General features: G+C 39.0%; 1 protein-coding gene across 3 annotated transcripts in view; it reads left to right on the top strand.

Annotated features, from left to right (window-relative positions):
• The window catches only part of LOC121917434 (ankyrin repeat domain-containing protein 29), a 54,967-nt gene extending 40,650 nt beyond the window's left edge, over nt 1-14,317 (top strand). For 2 of the 3 annotated variants that reach the window (XM_042443398.1, XM_042443400.1), the window contains 5 exons: nt 1,752-1,850; nt 7,140-7,238; nt 9,660-9,839; nt 10,103-10,201; nt 12,070-14,317. In XM_042443398.1, the coding sequence (XP_042299332.1) occupies nt 1,752-1,850; nt 7,140-7,238; nt 9,660-9,839; nt 10,103-10,201; nt 12,070-12,153 (561 nt within the window). In that variant the 3' untranslated portion in view covers nt 12,154-14,317. The remainder of the gene's footprint in view (nt 1-1,751; nt 1,851-7,139; nt 7,239-9,659; nt 9,840-10,102; nt 10,202-12,069) is intronic. The other variant, XM_042443399.1, reaches the window with a different exon arrangement.
• The last annotated feature ends 380 nt before the right edge of the window (nt 14,318-14,697 follow it).

Raw genomic sequence — 14,697 nt, 5'->3', positions numbered from 1 at the left:
ATGGATAATATCAATTGGACAAAAGGTGCTGAAATTTTATTGGTCCAAAGCCATTTACTTATGGAGCAGGCACAGAACCTTTCATGGTGGCTATCACCACCGCTATTCTATGGTGGGGACATTAGCTACCTCTTGGGTCTCACCTCACAGCCATCACAAATACATGCAACCAAGCCTCCAGGCATTCTGCCATGTTCTCACCTAAGTCAACAAGCAGAGTAAATAACACTGTAAATATATCAATTAGGGTGCATCCTCTCCTAGATGAATTTATGGGGCTCGACAGAACACCCGAAAACAGCAGACTGGAGGCTCCTGTTTTAACTCCAGAGGGACGCTGCAGCAGCCAAACCGTGCAGCGTCCCTCCAGAGTAAAAAGAACCAGTAAAAAGCAGCACCCGGAGGTACAGACGCTGCGCCACGCTTGCATCATGCACGCACGTGCCATGTGGGCAGGGCCGCGCAGTCTTGGCGGCGCCCGTACGTCCTAGGGTTCAGGGGAGTGCGGATGGTGCCCGCTCCTCAACCCTAGTATTGGCAGTGGCACGACACTTTTGGCCTGTCTGTCCCAGGCCTATATCTGATAAAAATGCTGCCAGATCAGCATTTTTTTTTCCTTTTCTTGTACAGGGGTACCCCGGGTTACGAAATTAATTCGTTCCGCCGCCGCTTTCGTAACCCGAAAATCTTCGTAAGGCGAAAAAGCCATAGGCGCTAATGGGGAAAAGCCGCGATTTCGTGCGAAATAGCGCCGAAAAGCACCAAAAAAATTTTCGTAACCCGAAATAACCTTCGTAACCCGGAACAGTTTTTTTAAATGGATTTTTTTCGTAACCCGGAAATTTCGTAAGGCGGCGCATTCGTATCCCGGGGTACCACTGTATACTGTATGCACAGCCATACCTAGGCAATTGAATGGTGTTTAGATTGTTATCATGTTGCTCCCTTGCTAAATTGTAGCAAATATTTTTCAGGGGGTATCAGTGAGTTTAAGTGACATGAAACACTGCTCTTTTTATAATGATTAACAAATAATATTAAATATTAAGCTGATGTCATTTTTTAAATAAGTAAATCCTAGCTGAGAAAAATTAATTGGGTAAAATCTTGCAAAAGCCTGTTTAAGTCTCACTTTCTCTGGGAGAGTTAAACACACATGCCATGCTATTTATTTATTTAGTTTTTTGGGGGAAATACTGCTCTATAAGATACTGGTTTGAATCCTTTAATAAAGAAGCTGATGAAAATTATAGGAGATCTAGATCTTGGTTTAAGTCAAGTTGTGATAGATATCTATTAAATGTTTTGAATGCATTTCAAAGCAATAAATAAAAGGAAGTTAATCTTAAAATAAAGCATCTGGGTTGCTTTTGTTGTGTGGTGTTGTTCAACTAAGCTTGTAAAAGGTTTCTATTTTCTGACTGGCAGATTTCCATGAGAGGCAGACTTCAAATGCACACACTTGCAGGGATGATTACTCAGAAAGCAACAAGATTTATAGCCTAATCTTTAAATTGATTACATCTCAGGCCGGAAGCAGACTAATTAAAGAGCAGCTTTGCATTTTGCTTTTATCAATTCTGCAGAAAGAGCTGGGTTAAGTGGCAGAGGTTTATTGGGTGGTTATGGGAACAAATTAAGTATACAAAGCAATCTTACTATATTTGAAGGCTAGTGGAAAGGATCTTTCAATGGCTCTATTAAGAATATTGTTGTTAGTTGAAAATCTGATTATTTATTTTTATATTAAGGATGGAGCTACTGCCCTTTTCTTGGCTGCTCAAGGAGGTTATCTGGACTTAATTCGGTTATTGCTGTCTTCAGGAGCAAAGGTCAATCAGCAAAGGCAGGTAATGTTCAGCATTGTTAGGGCACTATATTTTGGTTGCAATATCTTTTTTAAAAAGGCTGTTGTCAGACTGATTTCTTTCTTCTTTGTCAAATACATGCTAAAGTCAACCAACTGTGTCTTGCTACTTGCTGCATTCCAGTGATTGTTACGACTTTGATATGGATGTTAATCTTTTATAAAACTTGAATTCATGTGATGGCTTTCTGCGCAGACTGCCAAAGTTGTACTTTAATTCTCTATGATATTTGGCATTGCTGTTCTTACACTGTTACCTAATTTATAAAAGTTTGATTTCGTATAATCCCAGTCCCTTCAAAACAGAATGGTGATCTGTGGAGAGGACACATCAGGAAACTAGCTAGGAAGTTTATTGTCTCTTTCCAAAATAAAACAAACTCTCACAATTCACAGCCTCGACAGACCAGTGATAAAGGCCGGCATGGGGGTGGAGTGGTGATGTGCCGTCTGCACAGCACATGCCCTGACTCGGTCTCCATGCCGGCGTGATGCCGTGCGCCCTACCACATGGTAGGTGGCATCATGGTGCTACTCTGGTGCTCCGTCCAGATGATGCAGCACCAAAGGAGAACTGAAAAATTGCAGCACTGGCGGCTATGGTGCCCTTTCCACAGTATCATCTATTGGTAGTTGCACATTCACAGGATTACATACTGTGTTTCATTACATAATTTAGTCACAAGGTGGCACTTAGCAGTTTTATCTGAATGAGGGGCTGAACAGACCACCCCTAAGGGGTGGCCTGCAGCCGTCCATTTCAGCACTGGATTGGGGTCATGGCAACTATATGCTGCAGCTCCGATCTGGCCTTTCCATGGTGCAATGTTCTATGTGGCCATGATCTATCAAATGCCTATTGGAATAGAAAAATTGTTACTTATCTGCAAAAAGAAAGTCAGAAAGGTCCCAGTCTTACTTCTCTTGGAAGGAGGTTCTAGAGCCTTGGGGCAGCCACCAAGAAGGCCCTCTCCTGTCTTCCCACCAGATGTACCTGTGAGGGTGGCTGGACAAACAGAAAATCCTGCTCAGTAAATCTCAAGGCACAGGTTGGTTTGTAAGGGAAAATATGGTCCTTCTAATAACCTGAACCTGAGCCGTGTAAGGCTTTAACCAATATTTTGAATTGTGCTAAAAAATGAACTTACTTCTTCAAAAAACAAAAACAGGTCTTCTTAAAAAGCAGGTCTCTATTTAGTACAATGTATGCTCATTGCACTCCAGCTCAACGGGGTATTTCACCTTTATCCTTCATACCCTAAACAATGTCTGTGTATACATGGGCCACAAATGAGCAATATGGGGAGAAAACAGTATCTTGGGAATTTCATTTGTTCCTTATGCAAAGAGATCTTGTAGCAGCTTTGAGCATGAGCTTTTGTAGACTGAGCCTACAAGATCCCTTTGCATCATGATTTTACAGAGTAACATGGCTATGTCTTTCAATTTGTCCCTTATTTACGTAAGTATAATTTTCTAATCAAGGCAGCGGTGGCTAGTGGCTTCCATCAGCACACTGCTGAATCTATTCTGGTTTTTAGATTGAATTGTTCAAGGTATTGAACTTACCTGGGGGGCTGAAACACCCTTGAGAGATCTTTTCAATTAAGATTGGCTTTCCTGTAAACATGGAGGCTCTGAGGTGCCACTACCATGATGTTGTGTTAAGAGGCTAAAAACTTCTTAGGCAAGAACCTACAGATTCCAATAGTGTGTCAAAAGAAGATTTCCAGGGGTCATGTAGTAGAGTTTAAGGCCATACTATTCTCTGTTTTTATAAATACCTAAAGGAGAATAAATCATTCAAGATGAGGCAATATATGCAAATTTGATTTGCATAATACATTGCATGGATGGATTTGAAGGCTTTAGCTTTTTCTTGGTGTAGAATCTGGGTTTAAAGCAAATGAAGCATTAATTCACACTCAGATGATAAATCTTAGAGGTCAATTAGGTTACTAGAGGGAATTAGAGAAGGTCATCTTGGTCTTAAAAACTGAGATGTAGCTTTGGGTACCATCTTTGGCCATCTCCCTTCACCACTGATGGCTCTGATGCTCCATCCTCAGACTGAAATTAAACTTGACATTTGTTTGATGTTTATTTGAGCAAACCATTAGGCAAAATGAAAGGAACACTTGACCAATCATTGGTGAATAATCTTGCTTTCTGTGGCCAATTTAGGATGGAAATTCCTGTCAGATCCTGCTGGGAACCAGCTAATCTTGCCCTGCTAAAAATTAAGATATGTCATGTGCATTTGGGAACTAAAGCACTTGAGAAGTATGGGGCTGGACAGACTGTCACTTTGGGCCAGTCCGTACACGTGATGAGGGCTGAGTGTCCGCACACTTGAAGACCTTACCACACCACCCGGCTGCCATTATGGCGCATGCCCATCCACACGGCGTGTGCCATGGTGGCACATGCCGGGCACAGCACCCAAACGGTACTGCGTGGAAGGGGCATCATGATGCTGCACCACACCGCTTATGACACCCCTTCTAGGATGCAAAAAAGAAGCCCCTTTTTGGTTGCCGCAGCCTCCATCTAGGGCACATGTTCAGCTGCCCCTATGTACAGCCCCCCAGTTCACCTTCACCCAATTGCACAGTATGCCAAAGTTTGAAGTCTGAATGCTTACCACACAGAGCAACACCTACAAAGTTTTGGGTCTGGTTGGACTCAGATTAGTTTTGAGGGCAGCTTTAACAAACTGCAAAATTAGTTCTGAAGTGTGATAATTTCTGATATTTTGATCATGATATGTATCTCCCTTAATAACTTAATCTTGATATCTTCTGATATAACAGACTCCAAGAGAGGTATCACCTGGCAATATATTTTGCTTGTTTTGCCACATTTTGAAAAATGGGGTGTGATAGCTTGTGAGGCAAATGCTCAGACATAAAATACATTTTTTACAGACTGGCAGCTAGTGGAGCTGTTGAACATGATTTAACTGTGCAAATACATTTCTAGCCACTGCTGAAACCTGGGCTTCCAGGCTCAGAGCTGAATCCAGGAGTACACCCAAGCTGCAAATCTTCATTCTTCTTGATCTGCCTTTCAAAAGACCAGGAGCACCTCTGTCTTGTCTGGAATAAGTTTCAATTTGATCCCCTTCATCCAGTCCATTACTGATGACACACCATTCTGAACCAGGACTGAATTTCATTTTGGGAGGAATTTTTGAAAAGACTAAAACAAAGTGGCTGAGGCTAGTGCTGATTCTAACACAGCAGAGCTGAATTCCATGCCTGCCTGGTCCAGAATGTCTGTGGGCAGTATAGCACAAATGAAGTCTAGGCTTGCTTATTCTGGAATAAGTTCCAATGTAACAACGTCCCAGCCCGCAGAACACAACTTGGTTCCTTGCAACAGTTTCCCAGGCTGCTGGGAAGTATAGCTCAGTTCAGTTCCTGGGCTTAACCACAGTTCCGTTTATGAAACATCATACTGAGCAGGTTCCTATGTTGCAAAAACCAGAACTTGACATAGCTTCCTAAGCTTTACAAAAAGTTCTTATCTGTTGTCTCTGTTTACTGTTCAGAAATAACAGTACTGTAGTAGAAATTGTTGAAAAATTCCTGTGGGCTCCATCTAGCTATGAACCAGATAATCCCCATAGGGTACATCAAAACAATACTATCCATTCCCCCCCCCTTTTTTTTTTTTTTCCTGGTCATGTTCCTGATATACTTTTGGTATTGATTTTGAATTCCTTGGTTTACTCCTGCTTGTACAGTGAATCCTTATTATTTGCTGGGGTTTGGTTCCCATTAAGTCTCATTAAGTATAATGGTTTAGCAAAATGGTGTCCCTTATATAAAATGGCAAAATCAAGGTTTGCCTTTTGGAATTTGTATATTTTAAAAAATATTTTCAAGCCATGGATGCTTGAATCTGTAGATAAAAATCCATGGATAGGGAGGGCTAACTGTATAGTTTTTATAATTTCCTCTCAGAAACACTTTCCACTTTCTACTTGTTGGCATTGTACAAGTATCACATTATCCACAGTGTTGCAAATGGTCCTAGCACAGTGCAGTTTTTTATTGTGGAGTTATGGTTTTTTGGACACCTCTTACAATCAGGCTTCAGAGCAATCTGTTCCAGAAGTAACTACATCACACCTCTATTCATAAGATGCTAAGCCTGAGCGTAAGTCTGAGGGCCAGGAGGTTTCATATCAACTATGGCCGCATCCAAACTGATTGAAGTCTTGGATATTGTTCCTGATTTTTCCAGTTTTATACTGGGTTAAAATAAACCAACTTGGGGATCTGGTATAAAACATCTGACAGAAAATATTCTGGAATAAACAAAATGCATATGGATGTCCAAAATAAAACAAAACAAGACTGCAGGGAGGGTGAGTCAAGGCTAGACCTGTTCTTATCAAAGTAAACCATGCTTTAGAATAATGTCCAAATGCAACCAATGTATAGTTTTACTTTATAATCAATAACATAGACCTCTCCCATGATAATTTTTTTTCTTTCTCTATTGGCATTTAGATACAGCTGCATTGGGAACCATTATGTTCTTTTCTTTTTAGACTTTCCTGTATCATGTGTACAAAATAAAGGAGTTGGTTGGAATCAGAACTAGTCATACTTAGAGTAGTCCCATTGAAAGATATGGAGTTAAATTAGTTATGACTATCTTAAGCACCATTTATTTCAGCAGATCTGCTTTAACCAAGTCTAGATCCAAACCAGAGGCATCCAAAAGAAAAAAATAATATGATGGTTTAATTCATTTTTGAATGCACTGAATATTCTGCCTGCTTCATTTTTGCTGTTTTTGTTGCGAGCCTTGAAGTCAACTCCAATTTATGACTAAAATCTCAGAGGAGATTTGCCATTGCCTTAATCTGAATGTAGCCTAAGGCACCTGGTAGTGCGTAGCAGTCTCTTTTCCAAGCACTTACCAGGATTGACCTTGCTTAGCCACCTACAGACTCTTATTCAGTGACAAGAGCATGGCAATTAAGTATATGTTCCACCAAGCTTTAAGAGTTACTTCATTGGACTGTAACTATCAGAATCCCTCAGTCTACATTGCCATTGGTAATTTTTCAAGCTCTACATTTTTCAAACGCTGGCTTGAACACTTTGTCCTTCTTGAGAGAAAAGATTCCTTTCAGAGATCCAAGTTCATTTTGTCCTTGAGCTCCAGCCAGACTCTTGTAGTGAGCTGCCAGAGCTTTGATGTTGCCTGCTTTAAACTGATCAGTCCTGTTCTGCTTTCTTTTTTCCCATTACAGGATGGGACAGCTCCATTATGGATAGCCTCTCAGATGGGTCACAGTGAGGTAGTACGAGTGATGCTGCTCCGAGGGGCAGACCGAGATGCTGCAAGAAGTGTGAGTAACTGCCTCTTGTTTCCTCATGTTTATGCTGGAAGAAAACAATTCAATAAGGTTTTGTTCCATTATAATACTATCTCCTTGGCATTATTTGGCAGTTTACAAATAATAATAATAATAATAATAATAATAATAATAATAATAATAATAATAATAGCATTATTATTATTATTATTATTATTATTATTATTATTATTATTATTATTATTATTATTTTCTTACCCACCTTTCCATATTGATCGAAGCAGGGAACAAGAACAATTAACAGACACACCACATCAGTTAAAACACATCAGTTAAAATACACATTAATTTAAAAGGGCATACAGTGGACCCTTGTGATATGCTGGGGTTTGGTTCCAAGATCCCCTGTGTATAACAAAATCCATGTACGCTCAAGTCCCATTCAATATAATGACATAGCAAAATGGTGTCCCTTATTTAAAAAATGGAAAATCAAGGTTTGATATTTGAAATGTATACTGTTTTTGAACATTTTCAAACCATGGATGCTTGAATCTGTGTATAAACAATCCATGTATAAGAAGGGCCGACTGTACATACAATTTTAAAAGACAAGATATACACATATCTACACATATTAAGATCTCAAATATTTTTAGATCTTGAGAAAGTTATGTTTTTGTTTACATCAGGCATGCTGGCTGACAGACTGTAGGAGTCACAGTCCAAAAAATATATATCATTTCTAAATTTTGGGTATGTTACATTGTATGGGAGAGCTGTGGAACTCTGGCACCTCTTACAGTCAAACTGTGTGCAATGTTAGGTTTATAGTGTGCAGCTGTACCTCATTTTTTCTCTTACCAGGATAAATACACACTGGCCTAACGTGTATCTTGGACATTATTCACAAACAGGAAGCCTAAACCTTCCCCTATACAGCCAAGCTCCCTTACCTTCATTCTTTGTCCCTGTGGAGACAAGTAAAGGTCACTTCCGTGGCACTGATAAGAGATTTTTTTAAAAACACTCTTTGTAAAATAAGTCAATTTATGTGCGTGGGTGTGAGAAAGGTTGAGAGGGAGGTTTTAAGCATCCCTTATATGCACATTGTGGCGATTATCTAGACTGGGCACTCCTCTCCATGTTTACTTTGAAATAAGGAAGAAATCAAGGCTCACCTACATCCTGTGTATTTGCTGCAGTATGTTGTTAATGCCTTAGTTTCTAGTTTCATCTGCTTCTACTTTGATGCTATGGTAGTTAACAGAAGTGCTCAAAACATCCATTGAACCATTACCTTTCCCATGCAATATTTTGATGGTGAAGCTGAATTATAAATGCTTAGATCTGAGTCCTTCATCAGTTCAAAGCTAAAATTCGATTAAACAGTGTTGTACTGTTTTTAATCTTTCTGGTTCTGATTTGTTTGCTCTGAAAGCTGCAGTCAGGGTAGGCCCAGCATCATGAATTGGCACTTTGAGCCAATGATTCAGATATCTGGAGAGCTCATCGCCACACTTCTCTGCCTATCTCCAGCAGAATAAGAGACAACTTATGCAGAAGCAGAAGATGGCAGTAGAATGCTGTTGGTGATATCTGTAATACCTCAATAAAGCAATACATAAGAGCAGTGGCATCACTAAGATTGTTGTCACCTGGTGCAGTAAGTCATGATGTCACCCCCCTCCACCCACTGATCTCCTCCTATACCACAACATACAGCATCCTTAGTAAAGTTTTTTGTACTAATGTTACTCATAAATCATAATTCCCATATATCACTGAATGGAATGGTAACTGTTGCGACAAAAACTAGTAGCACAATTAAAATGATATTTTTAAATTACAATATCATATGCACAGCCTAAATTTATTTACATATACATAGTTTCATGTGCTTCAAGTGAAAATTTGGTAAAGTGTGATGTTTTTAAGGAAAATTTTAAAAAATAATTTTTCATTTTTAAAACAATTCTTTTTAAAAAATTGACATTTTAATTTTTTTTTAAAAAAATTGGTCTCTTCTTTCTCCTCTCACGGAGCCTCACCCCACCCACACTATCTCTTCAGGATTTTAATAGGACATATGTGTATGCCATAGATTGTTTCTGCCAAAAGGCAGATGTTTAAGGAGCAGTGGTGTCACTGCCTCTTAGGATCTCACCTTGTGTAGTCCATCACTCACACACCCCACTAGTGTTGCCACTGTCCTCTGTTGCAATCCCAGAGATTTGTGAGGGAATTAAAATGGTGAGCTGCAGCAGGAATCCCTTTATAGCTACTTTATTTTGTTGTTGCTGTTGCTAGCACATATTTACCTCATGGTATGGGATGGTGAGGCAAGTGGAGTTGCCTTTACCATCACGCAAAGAAAAGTCCAACAAAGGTTTTTTTAAAGGCGTAACGGTAAATTCCAATTCATTTTCTCTCCCACCCCTCTTTCTGTTGAAGGATGGCACAACTGCTTTACTTAAAGCTGCAAACAAAGGATATAGTGATGTTATAGAAGAATTGCTTAAATTCTCTCCTTCACTTGGCTTACTGAAGGCAAGTACTGAGGAAATCTTTGGGATGCTCAGAACTCTAATTCACTTAATGCAGTTTTATGGATTCAGTGGAATTTACTCCCAGGTAAGTGTGCATAGGATTGTAGCCTTGTGTACTAATGTCCACGTACATTTTTCTGGGGTATTCACAGAAGGTCATCCAGCTGCACACCCATTCTAAATTACTTAGCTAGTACCTTAAAGTTTCCTCTGCTTTTTCCTGTTTTGCAAACCTATGAAAATGGAAGCTCCTCCTCTTCCTGCACTGCAGATGAGAGAAATGAAATGGTTCATTATTTTCTGCATATTCTCCACATGGACATAATTATAACTTTTTGCTTTTCCTAGAATGGGACTTCAGCTCTCCATGCAGCAGTTCTTGGTGGCAGTGTTAGAGCAGTAGCATTACTCTTGGAAGCAGGAGCAGACCCATTCCTTAGAAACAAGGTAGTGTGCATTGTTGTTTTTGAGCTTCCCAAACCTTTTGAATCTGTTAGGCGCGCTGCATTTTTTAGTCCTTGAATAGCTCTTATTTATAGATAGTCTTAAGAATGATAGTTTAGGGATCAGTGATTTGGAACAAAATAAAGACAATTTAAATTCTCCATGTTTTGTAAATTTGCTGCCATTAGAGGGCAGCAGAACTGTTTAAGAAGCAGGGGTTATCTTAAATCTATTTCTATGACCAACACTTTCCAAACAGTAATCCTTTTAGTCTGTGGCATCAAAAAGAAGAAAGAGCCTTGTAGTATTCAGGAAAAAATTACAAACACATGTTTTTGTGAACATTTCTCAAACATTATGGAATTGCAGTCCTGTTCAAAGCATACTGGACCCCTCATCCACACAATAGCCTAGAAGCAGTATTTATTTATATAGAGCTTGAGGTGACTAACAATAAAAAGGCAAATAAAATACACAATTATACTTAAAACATAAAAATACCACTTAAAAATAAATGTTTTGATGCTGCCTTTGAGCACAAAAATCTTTCTTGAGGATTTTACAGATAGCATAATAAAGCAAAGTAAAAAAATAAATAAATACAGTACAGTGGTACCTCGGGATACGAAATACCCAGGTTACGAAATTTCCGGGATATGAAAAAATCCCATAGGAAATAATTGTTCCGGGTTACGAATGTTTTTCGGATTACGAAAAAAATTTTGGTGCTTTTTTCGGCTTTTTCGCACGGAATCGCGGCTTTTCCCCATTAGCGCCTATGGCATTTCGGCTTACGAAGGCTTTTCGGGTTACGAAAGCGGCCGCGGAACGAATTAATTTCGTAACCCGAGGGAGCAGTGTACTGTAGAACTAAAATAGCAGCTACTGAAACTCCTATTTCAGCGCAAATGCATGAATAAAAATAGACAGATTGGTGACACAACTGTAACTGACAAGGGTTACTGTAATCTGAACAGTTTGTCCCAACTCTTCACTTTGCTGCCAAGTATCTTACCAGTTTAGACAAAACAAAACAAATCAAATCTCCCCACTAGAGACCATTCTTCTGAAACTGGCCCATTTTTAGAAGAGATCTCAACTTTAGCATCTCCACTTGTCATGTGTGGGTAACTACATATAAATCAATATATGGATTAAATCATCATGCAACACAGTACTCTGTATTTCACATATTTTGATAATATGACTTCATAAAGTACTTTCAGAGTAGATATTATAAATCATAGTAAACTATGTCATTTGGAAGTACCATTAAGTTCAACAAATTTTCAAAGAATTAAAGGCAAAGGAACAAATTCCCCAAATACATGCATCTCAAAATCTATTCTAAAGAATATAGGGGAAAGTGTTCAAGTAAATGGTGTAATCCTCTTCCCTGATGTTGATTTAACATTTGGATTCATTTTTGGTAATAAATACCATATCTCTAGGGGGAAAGGCCCTTTGTAACTCTTTAAGTATTATCTGTACATAGTCTGCATCAGCAGTGAGGAATCTTGCTCCTTCTATTACAAATCCCTTACCATTGGCCATGGCTCCCATTGGATATCCAAAGGATAAACTTGTTTTCAGCAATTTGTGTCCACCCACCAAATACATGTAAATCTTACCTTACAACTTTTTCTTCCTTATAATTGCTTTACGCTTCCAAACACAACTCACAAGACTGTACTGAACGATGACAGTAGTTGATAGGCTGAGGAATACTGCATTGCTATACTCATCAATACTAAGAAGTCCAAATTTGGATGCTGATGGCTCCTTGGAATCTCTTGGACCCTGGGTATATTTAGATGAAATGATGAAAATCCTCTCTCCCTGGTTTCCAACACATTTATTTCTTTTTGCAGAAAAATGAGCAGCCTTCGGATCTCACAAAAAATGAACGCATCCTACGACTCCTGAAATCCAGAGAAAAGCACAGAAAAAGCTAGTATACCATTGCATCTCAGGAGAGAACTGAAAAATCCTGCCTGTACTAGCTGTCAAGCAAGGCTAGTATTTTTCTGCAGAAATGGCAATGTTTTGCTAAGACTCAAGCATATCCTGGTTCCTTCTCTTTGAATGAGATTAGGATTCCTTATGGAGTGGCACTGCTAAGGTCTTCCACTACTAAGCTCACCAGGTTTTTGTCGCTGGCTTTAGTGCAAGGAGGATTGGGTCCCCTAGCATAGCTTTTCTGAATAACAGCCCTTATTGTACCAGAGAAGTCTCCCTCGTTGCTGTAATGTTAACTGTTCCTTGAGATAAACCTCCTGGTGCTTCTGAAAAGTTAGACAGGCCTTTATCCAGTGGTGTTGTGGCTATTCCAAGCTCTAAGCATTGTTTTTAAAATATAGTGGTTAGGCTCAGTTTGGTGTAAACCATTCTTGTGCCATGCAGATGGCAGCTTGGTCTCCCATAATGCTTCAGGCATCTTTGTACCAATTACTCTGACTGCCTTCTTTTGCTCATTGGTATTATGAAGGTCTGCAATAAAAATGTGGGGTATCCAGTTACTTGTAGCACTTCCTTGTAGGGTGAGCACTTGTGTATTGGTTTAAAAAATGCACACATCATTAAAGAGAGGACAAAAGTGGACACAGTATATATGATGCAGATTTAGAAACAGTTACCTGTATTTCCAATAAAAATAAAATAAATCTCACTGTAGGAGGGAACTGTGGTGACCTGTGTGCCTACTCACTCTGTTGTCCAGGTGCTAAATCTTGATGGACAACTTTAAGGTCCCAACGCTGCCTTTTCATAGTTCTTTATTACTGCACAGGCATGGAACTGGACAGCCTTTTAGAGGGCCTTCACACAGAGGATATCCCTCTATAAAGTAGGACACATGGCCGCCTTATTTCCTTGCTAAGCCTCATTATTTTGCAATATAGTCATATGTGATGAACCTACTAGAATTCTTTTTATAGTGAGCTCCACTTCATATGTGACATTTTTGCCCCTTTTGGTAATCTCAAATGGATTGTTTATTATTTACATATTTGTGATTTCCACCTATTTATTAATTCAAGTTATGGTATTTAATATTTATTCAGGCTAGTTAAGGGAAAACTGTATGATTTGGCCTTTAATTGGAGCCTGTTTTGTGTTCAATACAAGCATGTCCTGGATCCCAGAGAGTTACTGGATCTGTTCTGAACAAGCACAAATAATAGCTAATGAGCTTGACAAGGAGGAAAAGTGAATGATAATTGCAATAAACATTCCAGTCAATTCATACGTTTGCTTTAATTCCGTGGTTGAGTTCAGCTAAATAGGCAAAAGGGTACATTTCTTTTCACATAGCCACTATTTTCCTTATTTAAAATTACTGCAAGCATTTAGAATATATAATATTTCTTTTCATTGGCTTTTCAGAGAAAAAAAGTATCAAGGAATATATAGGGGAGACTAAATCCAGTTGCCAGTCCCAGTAGTGTTTTTTAGACAGATTTTAAAAAACACTCCTTTCCTCCTAACAAGACAATTGATCTTCTGCACTGCTTCCAAATCTTATGACTATAGATTTGAAATGACTAGAACTGGACATGTTCCAAATGTGGCTGCACCTAGATTAACAACAAATGTATTATAACATTAGAGTAATAACACAGGCCTGCAAAACTGAGGGTCATAATTTTTAAAAAAATGTATGTTGGTTTTAAAGAATGTGATCTTCCAAATCCAAAAATGACCAGATTTGCTCCATCACATTTTTTTCACAACTTGGTTTGAAGTTTCTATGGTCTAATATTTGACTGAATTAAATGATCCTGCAGAGAATTATCTTTCAAAGAGTAAGAAAGGTATTAAAATCTTCTAATGGAATTTCAAAATACTTTAATTCGCTGATATGAAACACAAAAAGAACAACCCCCCCCCCCAAAAAAAATCGCACTGGAACGTCAGCATCCACACTTAATCAACACTGAATAACAACTGAACTGATAAAATATCAATTTTGTGAAAGAACAATGTGTAGTATGACATTTTTATTGTGTTTTTTGAATTCAGTAACACAAAATACATTTAAAACAGCTACAATACAAGTTGAATTTCACTTATCTGGAATTCCTAAATATTCCAAAAACCAAAACTTTTTTCATGGGTGGCTAAGATTGTGACACCTTTGTTTTCTGATGGTTCAGTGTGCACAAACTTTATTTCATGCACAAATTTATTAAAAATACAGTTGGCCCTTGGTATCCGCAGGGCAATCCATTCCAGAACCTTCCCCCCACACGCACACATGAATACCAAAATCCGTGGATGCTCAGGTTTCGTTATCCCCAATGGTGCGCATGCAAGCAGCCACACAACCATTAGGGACAATGGAACTTCAATGGTGGTGCATGCACATGGCCATGCCGCTATTAGGGACAGCCCCTGTTGTTCCCAGTGGCAGCACAGCCATGTTAAGGACAGTGGATCCCAACAGCAGCGTTGCCATGTGCACATGCTGCCACAGGACAACAAGGACTGTCCCTAATGGT

The sequence above is a fragment of the Sceloporus undulatus genome, unplaced genomic scaffold (genome assembly GCF_019175285.1).
Source record: "Sceloporus undulatus isolate JIND9_A2432 ecotype Alabama unplaced genomic scaffold, SceUnd_v1.1 scaffold_18, whole genome shotgun sequence".
NCBI classification, from domain to species: domain Eukaryota; kingdom Metazoa; phylum Chordata; class Lepidosauria; order Squamata; family Phrynosomatidae; genus Sceloporus; species Sceloporus undulatus.
Note: the sequence above shows the minus strand (reverse complement) of the source record. Positions and strands in the feature narration are given on the sequence as shown.